The sequence below is a fragment of the Styela clava genome, chromosome 13 (assembly GCF_964204865.1).
Source record: "Styela clava chromosome 13, kaStyClav1.hap1.2, whole genome shotgun sequence".
In the NCBI taxonomy this organism is placed as follows: Eukaryota; Metazoa; Chordata; class Ascidiacea; order Stolidobranchia; family Styelidae; genus Styela; species Styela clava.
Genome location: NC_135262.1, coordinates 5549248 through 5571949, shown reverse-complemented (window position 1 = coordinate 5571949; position 22702 = coordinate 5549248). Strand labels below are relative to the sequence as shown.

The 22702-nt window shown below is 35.4% G+C and overlaps 2 protein-coding genes across 2 annotated transcripts in view; both read left to right on the top strand.

The window, feature by feature from the left end:
* The window catches only part of LOC144431367 (uncharacterized), a 48821-nt gene that overhangs the window by 17394 nt on the left and 8725 nt on the right, over nt 1-22702 (top strand). The gene's annotated exons all lie outside the window — the stretch shown is intronic.
* On the top strand, nt 12986-17598 carry LOC144431192 (uncharacterized). Its single transcript, XM_078119017.1, has 8 exons — nt 12986-13155; nt 13282-13409; nt 13888-13920; nt 14187-14249; nt 14528-14608; nt 14871-14951; nt 16828-16953; nt 17230-17598. Exons 1-8 carry the CDS (start codon nt 13083-13085, stop codon nt 17356-17358), a joined length of 714 nt encoding a protein of 237 aa, XP_077975143.1. The 5' UTR covers nt 12986-13082; the 3' UTR covers nt 17359-17598.

The window sequence follows — 22702 nt, the reverse complement described above, 5'->3', positions numbered from 1 at the left end:
GCTAACACTATCAAAGAAGGCTTTCATATGCCAAAGTTTTGAATCAAAATTTGATTTCCTCTGGTGTCCACAGCTGGAGAAGGAGTCCAAAATCGGAGTAAAACTTTCTTTAACTAGGAGGCGTCAATTTTCCCTGATTCCACAGCCTTGGTTGTCCCTCGGTTATGAAGATTCTAATAACCATTTTTGTAATCATTCTCAACTCTATAGATCTATACTTCAACCTGCTGCTTGGGTATATAGCCTTGTTCAGGGCATTGGTTTAAAACAACAATAAAAATTTCATTTGGAAAGTGAATTATTTATCTCATTCACTGCTAATTTTGCAGATAAAATTCATGGAACAATTAGATGATCAGAAGAAGTCATTGATTCGTGGTTTGGAATCAATTGCTTCGGCAAAATTATGGTTCGAAAAATGTTTGGATTTCGTAAAAGAAAAACAGTCTCAAATGAATTTGAACATAAATGAAGATTCTGCTTTGTCGGGAAAATCAACATCATCTGAAAATATTTGCAATGAAGGTAAGATGAAATCCTAAATCTTTTTTTTATATGCGATATATATTATATGTACACAGCAAGCAAGTTCATTTTTTATATAAGATAATTGCGAAAATACTGCAGTTTCTCAATCGGGAGACTCCTTGAGCAAGTTCAAAATTGACAATATAGAGGAAACAGAACAACAATTACAATCACTCATCAACACAGCTAAACGATTGGAACAATTTGTAGCCTCTTCAAAAATATGGGTAAGTCATGTGTATTAGCTATAATTACAACTTTATGACATTGGTCTACGTTCTACGTCTAACAACAGTGTATCAGTTAAATGAGATTTTGCTCACCATATGTATGGATCCTTCTACGATCTTGCTAACGGCCGAGTCTACATCTACACCTACCTACAGAAGCTACAGAATTTAGTAAAATGCTAAACGGTAAAATATGGTTGCTGTAGGTTACTTTGATACTCGTTGAAAAAGAGACACAATACAATTAATTACACTTCGTAATATTGCCTTTAGTAGTATAGTCTTTTATTAACTTTGCATTATTACGAAGAGATGTGACTTGGCATTTTTCGTAGCAAATACCATGCTCATTCAGTTTTTCCAATGCATACCATCTTATCACATATCAGTGGCAGCATATCTAGGGCGTCGCTCGGAGAATGTAATGAAGCATGTCATATTTAACATTTTTTTGCAGACAATGGGGAAAGCAGATGACGTCAAACCCAAGGTATCAAAAAATATATTTTCATATAATCTTAATCAAATATTGTTTTGAATATGAGACACTAAAGGCACAATTGTTTTAAACTCATCGGAGTCGTATTTTATATCTTGCGACGAACTTAATATCTTTCACGTAGTTAAAAACATTGAATCACATTTTAAACAAAATTTGAATTTGTTGACTTTAAGTTAAGAGCCCTGTATAAAACACACAGCCTGGCTAACAATCAAACCTCAAATATTGGAATGCATGTTAAACTTTAATTTTCAGAAACTTGATCAGAAATCAACTCAGACTAACAATCATACAGTTGGCAAACAAAAAGTTGAGAAGGTAGGTGTGAGTATATTTTTCTTCTAAAAATGTGATTTTCATTTTTTTTTTATCGCCAAATTATGTGAATGTGACTTGTAAAAGCTAAAGCTAAGAAGTGGGATCTCTTTCCAAAAATTAGAAGCATAGAATGCTATAGAATCATGAAAATTAATACATCGGTTTAAATAATAATGTAACGACTCTATGAATCAATCTATTGTCACATTCGAATCCGCCAGAATTTGCGCACGCGGTAAAATTTCGTTCTGAACACACATGACTACATTTCACTTGTAGGTAATTGACGAAAGTGCTCATTTGGAAACTGTACCTGGAACAAACGAAGCTGCAAGTACTCTGCCGACTAGCAATGCAAATGTAAGATGTTTTAATCGATATCAATTCATATTTGCACGAACGGATGACGCCGACAAAGTATGAGACTGGGTGCCGCAGTCCGCAGTAATTCCAATTTGCTTCAGGGATTGACACTTTGGTATAATATTGCCTGCAACGTATAAAATAATATTACTTTAACGCGACACTACCCTTGTATTCCATATTGATCTAATAGTAGATTATTGAATAACTGATTATCATCAAATCTGTATTTAACTAATCGATCATATTTTGCTTTCAGGTAGCAGAGAACAAATTTCCTTTACAAGCTACGTCTCCAATTGGCGATGCTTTCAATACTGAGCTTACCAGCGATGCAAACGTACGATTTTTCTCTGTTTTCAGAATACTAAATTCGAGGATGATTAGTAACAATAGAAAAGGCCATAAATGCAATATTAAATCTGTTTCTTCGGTACGAAACGACATAAATACATGCTTATTATATGGAATGGCACTGTCAATATTTGTAAAATTTAGCAAAATGATGGGCACCTCCGTAGTATCTGAACCAAGATGGCTGACACCGGAACGTAGTAGGATTAGCCCAGTGACTCCCGTAGTATTTGTACCTGAAATTTTGGCCTAACCCCAACCTGGAACACATACTACGTTCCGGTGTCCGCCATCTTGGTTCACATACTACGGAAGTACCAAATGATCGAAGGTAATCTAACAATTGTGAATAAAGTGCACACTATTTTGCCAAAGTTTCCGTCTTAAAATTTAGTTATTTTGGAGATCGAAGTTAATTTTTTCAACTTGACGTCAGAAGTCGCAGTCATTTTAAAACCACGAATCGAGTATTTGAGGCAGAGTCTGCGTTTGAAATGGTTCGCATTCGAGTGTCAAATAACGTTTTATTTTTGAAGTCATATCCCGAGTGACAAATTATGTGTTAATATGTTAGAGTGAACATATAAAATGCAACTCGTATTAGAAAATAGTATAACTTGCTTTTCCGTTTTGATTATTTTGTTAAGCCTCGCGGGATAGTTTTCTAGCTCAAATTATTGCTATTTATTTTTAAAAATATGTTTTCCAGGTATCTCACACGACCGAGGTAAAACTACCGGAAAATGATCAAGTTACTTATGCAATAACTAAAAGAAGAGCATACGATCCTTTTTACGATGAACCGATATGCAAAGTGCGCCCACAATACACAATGGTATTCAGTGTTTTGAATTTTCGTTTCTTGTTTGACGGTCATGAGAAGTAGACATTCGTACGAACGTTGCGTTAGGCGCAATTTTAACAGCATTTAACTCAATAGAAACAATATTGCGAATGGAAATTAGTAAGATCAGACGTTCATTGACTAAAAGTAAGGAATATTCATGATACGACAATTCCAAAATTAAACACAGGAGAATTACCTGGTTATTCTTCACTATAACTTAAGCATAGCTGAGTTTATAATTCTTGTGATTGTAATTTCACACAGGGAAAGAAAAATGAAGTCAACAAAGCAGAATTTTCTTCCAATGGCAACTCGCGTTCTTTACCCAACAACAAGGTATTAAATAACGATGAATCCTCTTCTATAGTCCGAGCCAAAATGCAAAACCTTTGAGACTTACCGCAACGTTTAAAATTCTTTTAGTGCTGGTAAATGTAGACCGTATAGATTAAAGAAAGTTGGTATAGACCCCAGTATGTAACCTATGCTGGTATATTTATCCAAGGCGCTCCAGAAGTATGTGTACCAATATGGAACTAATTTTGTTCGCCTACTTCACATTGAGTTGTGTACAAGAACTGAAACCTATGCACAGGGGGTATACTCACTTGGCTAACACAGAAAGTCCCGAATTCGTAATAGAACTAAACTAAGGAAAATCGGAAAAAAATATGGCTTAACCCTAACCTGGTACACATACTACACAAGTACCATTGTTATGAAACATTTACATTCTTGGTGCAACGTTCCAGTCATTTAATCGTGCAATTATCCGGCAAAGTTTCTATCACTCATCATCGTATTTTACCTCTAGGTAGCTGACGACAAAGCTCCGATAGAAACTCCATTTCCAATTGAAGATTCTAACAATACTTTGCTGACTCGCAAAGCGAACGTAAAATGTGTTCCCGATATTTCAATTCATATTCATAGAATGTAGAATAGGCTGAAGTCATTCACGATTTACCTTAGTGATTGACTCGACTGAAGACGAAGATGACTTGACTTGGGGTTTAGGACTCATTACTGATCCCGTAGTAAGACGAAGGCTGACATATAGCTAACTACGGTATTCATACGGCAATTGGTCGTGGCTGAGTATGGGATTAGGTACGGTAGCGCCAGAAGTATGGGTACCAATATGGAGGTAACTAATTTTGTTCGCCTACTTTACATCAAGTTATGTAACGGGACTGATTACTATGGACAGGGGGTATAATCACTTGGCTAACAGATACATCCCCCGAAATCGTAATAGAACTAAAATAAGGAAAATCGGAATAAAATTATGGCCTAACCTTAACCTGTTACACACACTACGGGAGTACTTGTACGGTAGTAAAATAAACTAGATCCAATGGTTATTGCATGGTTTACGATAAATCCTTATGCAAAACCATACCCGTGTTTTCAGAACGTCGAGGACAACCTCAATGTGGAAATGTCTTCCAAGGAATTATCACAAGTGGAAAAAGAGGTAAAATTGTACAAGTTTTCAATAATGAACCATTACCATCCCAAAATCGCTTAATTTTTAATTTATTTAATCTCAATAATCTCGTTCATGAATTACTTTCAGGTAGAAGAGAACAAATCTCCATTGCCTTCGGCATCTCCAATTGGCGATACTGATGAGCTTGCCAGTGCTACAAATGTGAGTTTTTCTCCGTATTCGAAATGCTGGACTTATTAAAAAGAGAGCGATTGAGTAATAACAATAGATAAAAGCCATAATTTAAATTTTATGCCTGTTTCAGATAGAGATGCATCTGCAACAATATGTGTAAACGTGCCGCCAATATCAATTGGTAAAATATTACGAAATTGCCTTTGTGTTCTTGGCATTTTGACTAAGCCCTGTTGGCAACTGTAGCATTCAAAACTAATGCAGATTTGGGATTTTTTACAAAAAGCATAAGCGCGGCAGTTATAAACTCACTCACAAATTGTGTTTTGCCTGACTTTGCATTACTTGGTATTCAGTTTTTTGTGATGTTTATTTTCGTAATTCCGAACACTGTATAGCCTTGGTAGACATTTCAATTTTAAACCTAAATTGCACGCAACACATTTTGCCTGAGCAGGATTTCTTAGTACGGCTATTGCATTTTGAATATTCTAGGAATTTCACGATGAGAAAGTAGAAGGGAAAAAAATTAACGACACTCATCAAGATGATGAGACATCAAAGGTAAAATGTTTGAGTTTTATAAACAAATTGACGAGAAAAGTGATCAATTGACGAAAATTAACCCCTTACTTTTTGAAAACTCAGAATAGTTATCTTGATTCTTGCTACAGCATCCTGGCATTATATGCACACGGATCCACATGAGGGATAAATAGTTGGTCCCACAGAAACCCAACATATATTACAGGTAAACATTTACAGTTTTTAAATGCTCACATAAACATATTTTTATTGTTGTTTTCAGTCCAATGAGGAAAGTCAAAAACTGGGCGATGAAGATTGCGAAGATGATTACGAAGTAAATATTGAATTAACACTTTCATAAAAATCAGGATATGATTCTATGTAACATATGGTAGGATGTGGGATACCCAGGCGAATCATTACGTTTGCTTTACCAACCTGCCGCAGTGTACAAAATTTGAAGTTACAAAAGTTATCGGAGTCTAAATAGCGCTGTTGGCATAATCAAATGAAATTAAAAACAAACGATTACCCGACAAAGTTATTCTAACTCCAGATTTAAACGTTGCAACTACTGCGAAAATAGTATATCTGCGCTTCGAAGTCACATAAACGGAAATACGTACTTGTCCAAAAACTTATAAAGCCATATATAATATATTATATAAGCTGAATTTATGAAATCTTAATAACTATACTTTTTGTCTACCCAGGATGATTTTGACAGCGATACTGACGAATCAAGTAAATCATCTGTAAGTTTATATTCGTTTGTTTCATTCCAAATAAATTTCTAGCAATTCTCTGATATTGTCAGTGCAATGTAATTCAGTGTATTGATGTCAGTGTAATTCAATGTAGAGTATTAATATTAATAATACTCGACAAAAACATTATTTTTGATTTCCAGAATGAATTGCCAAGCGATGATGACCTCTCACCAAGTTCAGAGGTATGTTTCAATTTATATTTGTGAACTTAAACCTATTTGTACAGCACAATTATGACTGCATATACTGCGGCTGAATTGCGACACATATATTATGTTTATCATGTTAAAAATCAGAAAAAAAGTGGATGGCTGAAATTTTTGGAAATGAACGATAATATCAGATATATATTGGAAGTTGAACCGGCGAATTAAATGATAGTTTAAAACAACTCAGCGATGGTTTAATGCTATTTTTGTACGAGACACTAAAAAGCCCCTCAAACGCGGAGTTCAATACTGTCAACTCTGTCGCGTCACGGCGATTTAACACCTTTAGATCTTTCTTTAATAATTAATAACGACAATTGTTAACAAATAGATTTTTCTCAGGATATTGAAATCACAAAGATGGCGAATTATACCAAGCCAACCACTGCTGTTCCTGGAAAGTCCTGTCTTGCTCTTGTACCTTCCAGTGGTCGAAACAACGAGGAGAAAAAGACAGTCAGTTTCAGGGAGGCTCTAGAAGACGTTCGTTACTATAAAATAGACGATTGCCCTTCTAAAGCAGGGAAAGGTAATGGTAATTTCTTACGCTTATCCGCTCCTGTTTAAATTTATCAACGTAATACAATTAAATATTATTGATACAATTTTTTTCTGCTCACTTTCCGGTTTAATACAGTCGTAATGTTCGATTTACATCAGATTAAACAGCCGTTGTTATGTAATAGTAGAAATACAGTTATCAACATTGTTTTATAATAAATAATCCACTTTTACATCAAATTCTCTATTTCTTTAGGTTATTTCATGAGTCCTTTCCATTTGCAAGAACTATAACAAAGAAAACATAGACGAGGATTTGAAATGCAGTTTAAATTTTGCAGCAGATTTTTTAAATAAAGGAAGAATTACGAGAAAATCATATTAATAATTTTGTGCTAGTCAGTAAAATTGATAAAAATAAACAATATATTTTTTTATTGAATTTATCGATTTTGAAATAAAATATCTATTCAGCAGAAAGTTTTTTTTCATTTTTAAACAGGACTGTCAAGCTCTGGCCAATATTTATGATGAAATAAGGACGAATTGAAAATGTTGTTTATTTGACTTTATTACTGTTGCGCGCAACCTCCCATTTCATATAGGTTGCATCAAAGTATGTTTCTTATGACAGATTTGAAGACGGCGAAAAGCTACTCAATTATTTATTGACTGAAGTTTTTCAACAGTATAACTGATAAAATGCGTCAGTCGTTAAATGTTTGAAGTACCAGAATTATTATTTAAACACTGAAGTCTCACGAAGAAGCTACAAGCACCACAAAAAATTAGCTTCTTTCCGATGGATTTCTGTATACGCAATGGATCTTACCAACTCCGAACTCAACAACTACTACAAGCTCCTTAAACACTGAAGCGCCAAAATTCGACTACGGACATTTTCGGTGGTGTCTCCTTTCTCTTGATGCCCCAAGCACATGCTTATTTTGATTAATGGTTATTCCAGCCCTGGATACAATACTTCTCGCCCTATTGGCTAAAATAGAACGATAAAAAAAGAGAATTAGGCACGGAGTGTTAATGAAGGGGTGGTGAAAGGAATGCATGAAGTCAGTGGTGCTGGATAAAAAAAGAAGTGAGTGGTGGCGAATAAAAAGGAGAGAAAGGAAAGACTGAGACAGAGTACATGAAAAAGTTCGAACCCCTTAGAAAGCACAGAAAGAAGGAAATTGTCAGAAGGAGACAAAAATAATAGATAAAAAAAGAGAGCACGGAGTGTTGTAATGTAGATGTGAGATAGGAAGAAAAGTTTCGAATAAAAGAAACAAAGAGTGGTACATAAAAACAGAGAGTGGCGGAGGAAATACAAGTGAGTGAGTGGTGGCGGATAAAAAGAGGGAAACGGAGTAGCTATAAAAAATGGGGGCCTTATGTTGTTTGTGCCTACCACAACCTCGCTAGCCGCGAGCAACTTTACCACCTCAACGATTGCCGGGCTCTACCGCCTCGATCACAACTTAACAACTGTTGTCGCAAAATTTCTGTATTCCCACGAATGACGGAAAAAATAATCATAGCGAGTTTGATCCCAGCATATCATCGAAAATAATAAGATATAATATATCAAATGGACGTCAGGAAAAAAAAAATTTGTCTTTTACGATGATCCGACTATAAAATGTCCAAGCGACACTCACATTTTGTGTGTGCTATGTCAGTGAATAACCTGCTTGACATTTCCAACCCAAGTTAGGAAGCATCCGAAGTTATTCCATTCGACGGTAAGTGAAGGCCAATTTATGAGAATCGGTTGGTGGGTTCATACGTACAATTTACCTCACAGGTAGCCGAGATATTCGTCTTGGCATCGGTTTGTCGGTTTTATTTCCTTATTCACAGTCTATAAAACATGAATTACACCCTTCCCAAATGAAGGGGATAAGTTCATATGTAATGCAATAGATTTGGGTTAGGCCGGGCACGCACCAAAAATAATACCGCTTACAAATCGGTTCAAAACGAATAAACTTCTTTATTTATTATGACGTCATGAGGAACGGATGACATGACGTAATCTGAAAATTTTCCACAAATTTAGTATTACATACATTTCGTGAATATGAACGAGATATCTTTGCTGCTTGGTCAATTACATTAAGAGCTATTATGACGTAACAAAGAAGATGTTTTACTAAATTGAATACCATTTTGCGCGAAATATCATTTGAGTTTAGCGTATTAAGATTTGTTCTATATGCGCTGATTTGACTATCAAAGATGCCTATTAGGCAAAATAAAGTCGGCTTCACTACGGACCATGACGACGAGGGACGCAGGGTATCATGTGGCCGTAAGCGACGAGGCAGAAGATTTCGGAAATCTTCTCACCAGGTAAGTCACTCATTGAGATTTATTATTGAGATTTATCGCCATATAACTTCATAATCAAGTGTTGATTCAATTTTTTATTGGACTCTGTGAAACCACCTTAGAAAATCCAGTTTTATATTTAGGACCTATGAATAATCCTATATTCATGGTCCTATATGTTACTAAAAATATAAATATGAGATGGTATCAACGCACTTGAGTCCTGAATACCTAATTGGCCCATCGCTATAGCACAGGGGAATGCGGAATACGGCTACCGCTTCTTCAGGAATAAAAACAGGTTTAGGATTTAACGCAGCGATAAAGTCAAAAAATATTATGTATTTTTACCTATGTGAACATAAGATTAAGATTATAGCCTATGTATGATAATGGAAAACCTGAGTGTTGACACAAGGGTCACACTAAATAGCTTGGCGGGCCGGCCCCCTGGACTCCTGTTGCACACCCCTACTACAGCAGACCTCATGCTCTTGAGGTATGCACAATGGCAGCATCCATTTAAAATATCCAAATAACTCTTCAATATATTACAAAAACAGAGGGGAAAGGAAAACTGTTTAGTAACCCTTAATAAACATAACCATGTCTGAAATAGTTCTAAATGGTCAACCGAAGAAACTATTGTGTAGGTTTCCCCGCCATACCGGTAGACTGGGCCCCGCCTAACTCGTTCCATATAATTCCGCAATAGGTATGACCGGCTCTGTAAATCGCCTTAATCGATTCAAGTACATTCGCGACGGAGGTGTACGGATTTGTTACTGTTTTTTTAAAATTAAAGTTAGACTTTGAGTTAATCATAGATCATACTTGGAAATAGCGATGCTTATGTTTAAGCATCTTAGATTAAAAGAAATGGAGATTTCTGTCCGCTAGTTAAGTTGGCATACATCGCCTCACCTATGTTGGAAGAAACTGTATCGAACCGGTAATCATGTCAAACCCCAGCAGTTTCCAACCTCTATGAGCTCGTGTATGTATCTAAAAATGCTGGCAGGATATTTATTTCTGGACTAAATCTTGATCTCTTGTTTCCAGGAGCAGGATGAAGCTTTATCTTATTTGACTGCAGTACAATGCGTATATGCGTTTGCATCATGGTTTCGTCGGGGAGTAAGGAAGACGAACAAAATCTTGGTGAGATGTTTGATATTTCTTAATTTTTTTTTAAATAAATTGATTACAATGGCTTCCATTAGACAAGAAATATGACTTCAACCTTAATATGATTTCAATATAAGCCCTACCCTTAATAAGACTAGTCGAAAATGCAAAAATTTTTTTTTGACCTAGTCCCAGTCGATAGCAAGAAATCTCTCCTACACGGTTTGAATGATTGATAAACTATGTTATGCAGTTATTTTGAATAAAAACGTGTTATTTATAAGCAAATAGATATAGGTTTTCATATTTTGTATATATATATATATATTTGAAAATCTCGTAATTCTCTGCTATGTAATTTTGTTTTTGATAACTGAAAATTTAGAACATCCCCCTAAAATAAGACCTAGTGTTATTTTTCGGGAAAAAATTGAAATAAGATCCCGTTTTATTGTCGGGAAAACACGGTAGTATAAGATTACGTATTTGATCCTTGAATGCTGTTAATCCCAGACCCGTTATCTAATCCATTATGCAAAAATTTCCACGGATTTGTGTTTCCCGGAGTACGATATATTTCTACCTAATTGACTTCCTGTATACAGCTTTTTAGAGTTAAAGGGTAACTTTCAAAAATCCATTCCTTTTGCTAGACATTCTCTCACTGCTGTAAAACTTCGACTGAAAACGGCGGTGACGAGGAAAGCTCCAGAGCTCATAGTGATGGAAAGGTAAACACGTTATTTTATTATAATATTATTTGAAATAATATTGAAATCTTAGGATTTCTGCGACTAAATGTAGTCCACATCATTTTTATCTTAGTACTGACACGGGGTTTCTCATTCTACTTTCTGTTCATTCTACCTTATTAAATAACGTTCATATATTTTTTTAAAGACTTCTTCAGAGTCTGCAAATCAGGACGATATTGGATCTCTGATGGTCGAGGATCATCATTATGGAAACGGGTAACGTAAACCTTACTGCTTGGCTAGCTAGTGAATGAGAGAGAAAGTTTATTTCAGAATATATCAATGGGATCCCGAAAGTGAAAATACCATAATACAAAGCTTTAGGTTCTTATTCAGTGTTGGATAGCCTCGAGTCACCCCATATAAATGGAATGGCACGGGGGCCTCATCAAATAACCGCCAGTGAGACTGACCGAGACTGGCTTCTTCGATATCGGAAGCGACTCGATACGCGTATGGTAAAAACTTCAACCCAGCATTGTCAAAATTATTCTTTGAAATCACGATTGGTAGTTGTAATTATTTTGAGATATTCACCACATCAGCAATAAATGGATTCGTAGAAGAGAATAATTAAAAGTTATTATTTGCAGAAATAAATCGAATTCGAGTGCTCAACTGGACCCGAAAAAGACATCTGACAAGAATAGTACAATCAATGATAAAGAAACACTTTCTTATATTGATCACGAGCGATACAATGACGGAAAACGTGGCAACACTCTCCCACCTCTTGGAATTCCTGGCACTAAATCGCCAAGGTTAGAAAAGTTTTTTTAAGCCAGATCCGTCACGAGTCTATTTTGAAGTTTTCATACATTAGCTAAGCAGATAAAATTCCGAACAAAATGTATTTCTTATTTTCTGACTTCTTCGATATTTGCTTCTAAATAACCTTACTTTTTTTTTCTACATGTATTTGCAAAAATAGTTGATCTTCAAGTATTTTTCACTCATTAGTTAGAGGCATGCAAAAATGTCTATTGTACACAAAAATATCATTTTGAGTTTAAAGATTTATTTGTATATATATTCATCACGTCATCGGTCATATCATATGTAATTCCATCGTATATTATTTGATAAATGTAGGCTCTTGTAGTAAGGTTAAAAAACACTCAATATTTCACCAGGAACGTCGCCAGCGGAGGAAACGAAGAAATTTCGAAACTTCATTCTAACGCTGATTCGCAGAGGGGAAGTCTTACCAAAGACAAAGTCAAAGTTGTCAAAGAACTTTCAGATTCGAAAAGTCCAAAAGATCAAGATCATGATGCGACATCAATGTCTTTTCCACCTGTATTGACTGGAATATTGCCGCAGTCTGGTGACAAGTCTGTCGCTATGGGAAGAAACGTTCCTTGTGAAGGAATGAGCAAAGAAATAGACGACAACAGGGTACGTCGAAGATACTAAATTCCTGAAATTGTTGCCTAAACAGACCACTAATAACCTGAGAATTATTTATTCTGTTAAAAGTGCTAAGAAAGACTAGTTTTATTCTATTAGCATTTCTGACTGAAAACTACGAAAATGCAACGGTTTATTTCGGTGACATGTAGTCGAAGTTTGGAATGTTTTCATAGCGATAATCGAAGTCAAAATTTTCTACAGATACTCGAAAAAAAATTTACGTTGACAAAGCGTTGCTAACACTATCAAAGAATGCTAAAGTTTTTAATCGTAATTTGATTTCCTCTGTTGTCCACAGCTGCGGAAGGAGTCCGAAATCGGAGTAAAAATTTCTTCAACTAGGAAGCGTAAATTCTCCCTGATTCCACAGCCTTGGTTGTCCCTCGGTTATGACGATTCTAATAACCATCTTTGTAATCATTCTTAATTCTATATATCTATACTTCAACCTGCTGCTTGGGTATATAGCCTTGTTCAGGGCATTGGTTTAAAACAACAATAAAAAATTTTATTTGGAAAGTGAATTATTTATCTCATTTATTGCTAATTCTGCAGATAAAATTCATGGAACAATTAGATGATCAGAAGAAATCATTGATTCGTGGTTTGGAATCAATTGCTTCGGCAAAATTATGGTTCGAAAAAAGTTTGGATTTTGTAAACGAAAAACAGTCTCAAATGAATTTGAACATAAATGAAGATTCTGCTTTGTCGGGAACATCAACATCATCTGAAAATATTTGCAATAAAGGTAAGATGAAATCCTAAATCTTTTTTTTATATGCGATATATGTTATATGTACACTGCTAGCAAGTTCATTCAATATATATATATATATATAAGATAATTGTCTTAATTTGCGTAAAAATACTGCAGTTTCTCAATCGGGAGACTCGTTGGGCAACTTCAAAATTGACAACATGGCGGAAACAGAACAACAATTACATTCACTCATCAACACAGCTAAAAGATTGGAACAATTTGTAGCATCTTCAAAAATATGGGTAAGTACTGTATGTTAGATATAATATCTTTTCGACATTGTTCTACGTTCTATGTCTGACAACAGTGTATGAGTTGAATGAGGTTTTGCTCACATTATGTATGAATCATACTAAAATCTTGCTAACGGCCGAGTCATCTACACCTACCTACAGAAGCTACAGAATTTAGTAAAATGCTAAACGGTAAAATATGGTTGCTGTAGGTTACTTTCATACTCGTTGAAAAAGAGACACAATACAATTAATTTCACTTCGTAATATTGCCACTTTCATTGGGACGTTCTTATACGATTTCAGGATCAACCCAAGAGTCTTTTATTAATCTGACTTTGCATTATTACAAAGATATGTGACTTGGCATTTTTCGTAGCAGAAACCATGCTCATTCAGTTTTACCACCTTATCACATATCGGTGGCAGCTTATCTAGGGCGTTGCTCGGAGAGTGTAATGAAGCATGTCATAACATTTTTTTGCAGACAATGGGGAAAGCAGATGACGTCAAACCCAAGGTATCGAAAAATAAATTTTGATATAATGTCAATCAAATATTGTTTTGATTATAAGACACTGAAGTCACAATTTTTTCAAACTCATCGGAGTCGTATTTTATATCTTGCGACGAACTTAATATCTTTCACGCAGTTAAAACATTGAATCACATTTCAAACAAGTTTTTATTTGTTGACTTTAAGTAAAGAGCCCTGTATAAAACACACAGCCTGGCTAACAACCAAACCTCAAATATTGGAATGCATGTTAAACTTTGTTTTTTCAGAAACTTGATCAGAAATCAACTCAGACTAACAATCATACAGTTGGCAAACAAAAAGTTGAGAAGGTAGGTGTGAGTATATTTTTCTTCTAAAAATGTGATTTTCATTTTTTTTTATCGCCAAATTATGTGAATATGACTTGTAAAAGCTAAAGCTGAAAAGAATAATCTCTTTCCAAAAATTAGAAGCATAGAATGCTATAGAATCATGAAAATTAATACATCGGTTTAAATAATAATGTAACGACTCTATGAATCAATCTATTGTCACATTCGAATCCGCCAGAATTTACGCACGCGGTAATATTTGGTTCCTAACACACATGACTACATTTTACTTGTAGGTAATTGACGAAAGTGCTCATTTGGTAACTGTACCTGGAACTAACGAAGCTGCAAGTACTCTGCCTACTAGCAATGCAAATGTAAGATGTTTTAATCGATGTCAATTCATATTTATACGAGGGGATGACGCCGACAAAGTATGAGACTGGGTGCCGCAGTCCGCAGTAATTCCAATTTGCTTCAGGGATTGACACTTTGGTATATCATTGCCAGCAACGTATAAAATAATATTCCTTTAACGCGACACTACCCTTGTAAACTATATTGATCTAATAATAGATTATTAAATAACTGATTATCATCAAATCTGTATTTAACTAATCAATCATATTTTGCTTTCAGGTAGCAGAGAACAAATCTCCTTTACAAGCTACGTCTCCAATTGGCGATGCTTTCAATACTGATCTTACCAGCGATGCAAACGTACGATTTTTCTCTGTTTTAAGAATGCTAAATTCGAGGATGATTAGTAACAATAGAAAAGGCCATAAATGCAATATTAAATATGTTTCTTTGTTACGAAACGACATAAATACATGCTTATTATATGGAATGGCACTGTCGATATTTGTAAAATTTAGCAAAATGATGGGCACATCCGTATTATCTGAACCAAGATGGCTGACACCGGAACGTAGTAGGATTAGCCCAGTGACTCCCGTAGTATTTGTACCTGAAATTATGGCCTAACCCAGGGGTGGCCAACCTTTCACATACCATGCGCCACGTTTTAAACATGATGTTTCAGATGCGCCGTAAATCTCTTGTACGGGTATTCCCACGCCTAATGTCCGCTTCTTGTTGAAATTATATAAATTTATAGTACACACACATATATACACACGTATATGTAGTTTTTACAATTTACAACTTCACATGAATAGAAATTAAGCAAGGAAGTATAATAAATGAAACTGATCAATTGTATTTAAGTACCGCCTTTATGAGACTTTTGCTGCTGTTTTACTTTCGCCAGTTTTTTTATTCTTGGAGTTAAGTTTGTTACTGAGAGGAGCAGTGCATTCTTCAAATTTAAATCTGTAAGTCTTGACCTCGCTTTGCTTTTAATTAGTTTTATGGCAGAAAATGTTTGTTCACATCTTTATGTCGTTCCGAAACGACATATAAAACCCTGGGCAAATTTTCTCAGTTCTTCTGTATCAATATCTACTCTACTCTACTCTACCCTCGATTTTAATTGGCCTTTGCTAATCAGCTGTTTGGCCTAGCGTCGCGTGATTTTACTCCAGGCTTCTTCGAGATTAGTACTTGCGTCACAGCAACGATTTTACGCTTCGCTTTTGTTGACAACGGTCATTTGAAGTTTGGATGAAAAAGGTGGTATTTAGGGGTCATTTTCAGCATGTTGTGGGTTGATTTATAATAAATGTTTTAGGCTTGGTAAATTCAACTGGTTGTTCAATGGTTATTGAGTGATATTAGGGAAGTCTGGGCAATGGAAATCCATGTTTCAAGCTGATAAATGACGATTTTCTATTTTTCCAAAAGTTCTGAACTCTTTACTTCAGTAGGGAAAAAATAGTAAATTTTACTAATTTTTGCTAAAAGTCTAGAAAAAGTCCGTCCAAAAGCTAACGTCGATAATCGCCTGTTGTTTCTAATTCCAACAAGCCGTAAGTGGGCGACGTGGAGTAAGGAGAATAGACTTTAGGTACAATCAAAAGTCACCATGTAAATCGCAAAAAAACGGCTTGGCGTGGAGAAGCCAAGTGCAATTAACAATTTTGGCATGAAAAGGGTTAAAGATGCAATGCGCCACTTCTAATCATACAATGCGCCACGTTTGGCGCATGCGCCATAGGTTGGCCACCCCTGGCCTAACCCCAACCTGGTACACATACTACGTTCCGGTGTCCGCCATCTTGGTTCACATACTAGGGAAGTACCAAATGATCGAAGGTAATCTAACAATTGTGAATAAAGTGCACACTATTTTGCCAAAGTTTCCGTCGTCGAAATTTAGTTATTTTGGAGATCGAAGTTAATTTTTTCAACTTGACGTCAGAAGTCGCAGTCATTTTAAAACCACGAATCGAGTATTTGAGGCAGAGTCTGCGTTTGAAATGGTTCGCATTCGATTGTCCAATAACGTTTTATTTTTGAAGTCATATCCCGAGTGACAAATTATGTGTTAATATATTAGAGTGAACATATAAAATGCAACTCGTATTAGAAAATAGTGTAACTTGCTTTTCCGTTTTGATTATTTTGTCAAGCCTCGCGGGATAGTTTTCTAGCTCAAATTATTGCTATTTATTTTTAAAAATATGTTTTCCAGGTATCTCACAAGACCGAGGTAAAACTACCGGAAAATGATCAAGTTACTTATGCAATAACTAAAAGAAGAGCATACGATCCTTTTTACGATGAACCGATATGCAAAGTGCGCCCACAGTACACAATGGTATTCAGTTTTTTGAATTTTTATTTCTTGTTTGACGGTCATGATAAGTAGACATTCGTACGAACGTTGCGTTAGGCGCAATTTTAACAGCATTTAACTCAATAGAAACAATATTGCGAATGGAAATTAGTAAGATCAGACGTTCATTGACTAAAAGTAAGGAATATTCATGATACGACAATTCCAAAATTAAACACAGGAGAATTCCCTGGTTTTTCTTCACTATAACTTAAGCATAGCTGAGTTTATAATTCTTGTGATTGTAATTTCACACAGGGAAAGAAAAATGAAGTCAACGAAGCAGAATTTTCTTCCAATGGCAACTCGCGTTCTTTACCCAACAACAAGGTATTAAATAACGATGAATCCTCTTCTATAGTCCGAGCCAAAATGCAAAACCTTTGAGACTTACCGCAACGTTTAAAATTCTGTTATTGCTGGTAAATGTAGACCGTATATTTAGATTAAAGAAAGTTGGTATAGACCCCAGTATGTAACCTATGATGATATATTTATCCAAGGCGCTCCAGAAGTATGTGTACCAATATGGAACTAATTTTGTTCGCCTACTTCACATTAAGTTGTGTAGAAGAACTGAAACCTATGCGCAGGGGGTATACTCACTTGGCTAACACAGAAAGTCCCGAACTCGTAATAGAACTAAACTAAGGAGGATCGGAAAAAAAATATGGCTTAACCCTAACCTGGTACACATACTACACAAGTATCATTGTTATGAAACATTTACATTCTTGGTAACGTTCCAGTCATTTAATCGTGCAATCATCCGACAAAGTTTCTATCACTCATGATCGTATTTTACCTCTAGATAACTGACGACAAAGCTCCGATAGAAACTCCATTTCCAATTGAAGATTCTAACAATACTTTGCTGACTGGCAAAGCTAACGTAAAATTTGTTCTCGATATTTCAATTCATATTCATATAATGTAGAATAGGCTGAAGTCATTCACGATTTACCTTAGTGATTGACTCGACTGAAGACGAAGATGACTTGACTTGGGGTTTAGGACTCATTACTGATCCCGTAGTAAGACGAAGGCTGACATATAGCTAACTACGTTATTCATACGGCAATTGGTCGTGGATGAGTATGGGATTAGGTGCGATAGCGCTCCAGAAGTGTGTGTATCAATATGGAGGTAACTAATTTTGTTCGCCTATTTTACATCAAGTTGTGTAAAGGGACTGATTACTATGGGCAGGGGTATAATCCCTTGGCTAACAGATACACCCCCCGAAATCGTAATAGAACTAAAATAAGGAAAATCGGAATAAAATTATGGCCTAACCTTAACCTGTTACACACACTACGGGAGTACTTGTACGGTAGTAAAATAAACTAGATCCAATGGTTATTGCATGGTATACATAAATCCTTATGCAAAACCATACCCGTATTTTCAGAACGTCGAAGACAACCTCAATGTGGAAATGTCTTCCAAGGAAATATCACAAGTGGAAAAAGAGGTAAAATTGTACAAGTTTTCAATAATGAACCATTACCGTCCCAAAATCGTTTAATATTTAATTTATTTAATCTCAATAATCTCGTTCATGAATTACTTTCAGGTAGAAGAGAACAAATCTCCATTGCCATCGGCATCTCCAATTGGCGATACTGATGAGCTTGCCAGTGCTACAAATGTGAGTTTTTCTCCGTATTCGAAATGCTGGACTTATTAAAAAGAGAGCGATTGTTGAGTAATAACAATAGACAAAAGCCATAATTTAAATTTTATGCCTGTTTCAGATAGAGATGCATCTGCAACAATATGTGTAAACGTGCCGCCAATATCAATTGGTAAAATATTACGAAATTGCCTTTGCGTTCTTGGCATTTTGACTAAGCCCTGTTGGCAACTGTAGCATTTAAAACTAGTGCAGATTTAGGATTTTTTACAAAAAGCATAAGCGCGGCAGCTATAAACTCACTCACAAATTGTGTTTTGCCTGACTTTGCATTACTTGGTATTCAATTGTTTGTGATGTTTATTTTCGTAATTCCGAACACAGTATAGCCTTGGTAGACATTTCGATTTTAAACCGAAATTGCACGCAACACATTTTGCCTGAGCAGGATTTCTTAGTACGAGTATTGCATTTTGATTATTCTAGGAATCTCACGATGAGAAAGTAGAAGGGAAAAAAATTAACGACACTCATCAAGAGGATGAGACATCAAAGGTAAAATGTTTGAGTTTTATAAACAAATTGACGAGAAAAGGGATCAATTGACGAAAATTAACCCCTTACTTTTTGAAAACTCAGAATAGTTATCTTGATTCTTGCTACAGCATCCTGGCATTATATGCACACGGATCCACATGAGGGATAAATAGTTGGTCCCACAGAAACCCAACAGATAGCACAGGTAAACATTTACAGTTTTTAAATGCTCACATAAACATATTTTTATTGTTGTTTTCAGTCCAATGAGGAAAGTCAAAAACTGGGCGATGAAGATTGCAAAGATGATTACGAAGTAAATGTTGAATTAACACTTTCATAAAAATCAGGATATGATTCTATGTAACATATGGTAGGATGTGGGATACCCAGGCGAATCATTACGTTTGCTTTACCAACCTGTCGCAGTGTACAAAATTTGAAGTTACAAAAGTTATCGGAGTCTAAATAGCGCTGTTGGCATAATCAAATGAAATTAAAAACAAACGATTACCCGACAAAGTTATTCTAACTCCAGATTTAAACGTTGCAACTACTGCGAAAAAAGTATATCTGCGCTTTGAAGTCACATAAACGGAAATACGTACTTGTCCAAAAACTTATAAAGCCATATATTATATTATATAAGCTGAATTTATGAAATCTTAATAACTATACTTTTTGTCTACCCAGGATGATTTTGACAGCGATACTGACGAATCAAGTAAATCATCTGTAAGTTTATATTCGTTTGTTTCATTCCAAATAAATTTCTAGCAATTCTCTGATATTGTCAGTGTAATGTAATTCAGTGTATTAATGTCAGTGTAATTCAATGCAGAGTATTACCATTAATAATACTCGACAAAAACATTATTTTTGATTTCCAGAATGAATTGCCAGGCGATGATGACCTCTCACCAAGTTCAGAAGTATGTTTCAATTTATATTTGTTATTTGAAACTATAACACAATCATGACTGCATATACTGCGGTCGTGAATTGCGACACATATGTTTATCTTGTTAAAAATTATACACACCCGTGCTGTAAACTGTGTCGGATTTCGGAAATTTAGCATCCATTGAAATCTCCTAATATATTAACAACCTCATTCAAAAAATCGATTTATTCTCAGGATGTTGAAATTGCAAAGATGGCGAATTATACCAAGAAAAGTCCTGGAAAGTCCTGTCTTGCTCTTGTACCTTCCAGTGGTCGAAACAACGAGGAGAAAAAGGCAGTCAGTTTCAGGGAGGCTCTAGAAGACGTTCGTTACTATAAAATAGACGATTGCCCTTCTAAAGCAGAGAAAGGTAAGATATATTTCTTACGCTTATCCACACCTATTATAAAATTTATTTACGTAAAACAATTGAACAATAATTTTACAATTTTTGTCTGCTCACTTTCCGATTTAATACAGTCGTAATGTGCGATTTGCATCAGATTAAACAGCCGTTGTGATGTAATAGTAGAAATACAGTTATCAACATTGTTTTATAATAAATAATCCACTTTTACATCAAATTCTCTATTTATTTAGGTTATTTCATGAGTCCTTTCCATTTGCAAGAACTATAACAAAGAAAACATAGACGAGGATTTGGAATGCAGTTTAAATTTATGGCTTATTCCTTTTTAAAGGAAGAATTACGGGAAAATCATATTATTAATTTTGTGTTAGTCAGTAAAATTGATAAAAATAAACAATATCTATATTTTTTTTTGAATTTATCGATTTTGAAATAAAATATCTATTCAGCAGAAATTTTTTTTCATTTTTAAACAGGACTGTCAAGCTCTGGCCAATATTTATGATGAAATAAGGACGAAAAATGTTGTTTATTTGACTTTATTACTGTTGCGCGCAACCTCCCATTTCATATAGGTTGCATCAAAGTATGTTTCTTATGACAGATTTGAAGACGGTGAAAAGCTACTCGAACATTTATTGACTGAAGTTTTTCAACAGTATAACTGATAAAATGCGTCAGTCGTTAAATGTTTGAAGTACCAGAATTATTATTTAAACACTGAAGTCTCACGAAGAAGCTACAAGCACCACAAAAAATTGGCTTCTTTCCGATGGACTTCTGTATACGCAATGGATCTTACCAACTCCGAACTCAACAACTACTACAAGAAAAGCATCTACAAGCTCCTTAAACACTGACTATAAAATGTCCAGGCGACACTCACATTTTGTGCTTGCTATGGAATCTAAAAATGGAAATAAGTGAAACATCCAGCTTTTTAAAGTAGTCAGTGAATAACCTGCTTGATATTTCCAACCCAAGTTAGGAAGCATCCGAAGTTATTCCATTCGACGGTAATTTAGTTCCAATTTATGAGAGTCGGTTGGTGGGTTTAAATCTACAATTTACCACACAAGTAGCCGAGATATTCGTCTTGGCGTCGGTTTGTCGGTTTTATTTCCTTATTCACAGTCTATAAAACATGAATCACACCATTTCCAAATGAAGGTGGTATGTTCCGATGTAATGCAATAGATAGGCCGGGCACGCACCGAAAGTAACACCGCTTACAAAACGGTTCGAAACGAATAGACTTCTTAATTGTATTATGACGTCATGAGTGACGGATGACATGGCGTAATCTGAAAATTTCCCCCAAATTTCGTATTACATACATTTCGTGAATATGAACGAGATATCTTTGCTGCTCGGTCAATTAGATTTTGAGCCATTATGACGTAACAAAGAAGATGTTTTACTGAATTTAAATACCATTTTGCGCGAAATATCTTTTGAGTTTAGCGTATTAAGATTTGTTCTATATGCGCTGATTTGACTATCAAAGATGCCTATTAGGCAAAATAAAGTCGGCTTCACGACGGACCATGACGACGAGGGACACAGGGTATCATGTGGCCGTAAGCGACGAGGCAGAAGATTTCGGAAATCTTCTCACCAGGTAAGTCACTCATTATTGAGATTTATCGCCATATAATTTCATAATCAAGTGTTGATTCAATTTTGTTTGGACTCTGTGGAAACACCTTAGAAAATCCAGTTTTATATGTAAGACCTATGAATAATCCTATATTCATGGTCCTATATGTTACTAAAAATATAAATATGAGATGGTATCATCGCACCTGAGTCCTGAATACCTAATTGGCCCATCGCTATAGCGCAGGAGAATGCGGAATACGGCTACCGCTTCTTCGGGAATAAAAACAGGTTTAGGATTTAACGCAGCGATAAAGTCAAAAAATATTATGTATTTTTACCTATGTGAACATAAGATTAAGATTGTAGCCTATGTATGATAATGGAAAACCTGAGTGTTGACACAAGGGTCACACTAAATGGCTTGGCGGGCCGGCCTCCGGGACTCCTGTTGCACACCCCTACTACAGCAGACCTCATGCTCTTGAGGTATGCACAATGGCAGCATCCATTTGAAATATCCAAAAAACTCTTCGATTTATTACAAAAACAGAGGGGAAAGGAAAACTGTTTAGTAACCCTTAATTAACATAACCATGTCTGAAATAGTTCTAAATGGTCAACCGAAGAAACTATTGTGTAG

Coding starts and splice junctions, on each gene's coding strand:
- LOC144431192 (XM_078119017.1), top strand. CDS start 13,083: ATGAATTTGAACATAAATGAAGATTCTGCTTTGTCGGGAACATCAACA. Junction 13,410..13,887: donor TAGCATCTTCAAAAATATGG/GTAAGTACTGTA, acceptor ATTTTTTTGCAG/ACAATGGGGAAAGCAGATGA. Junction 13,921..14,186: donor CAGATGACGTCAAACCCAAG/GTATCGAAAAAT, acceptor TTGTTTTTTCAG/AAACTTGATCAGAAATCAAC.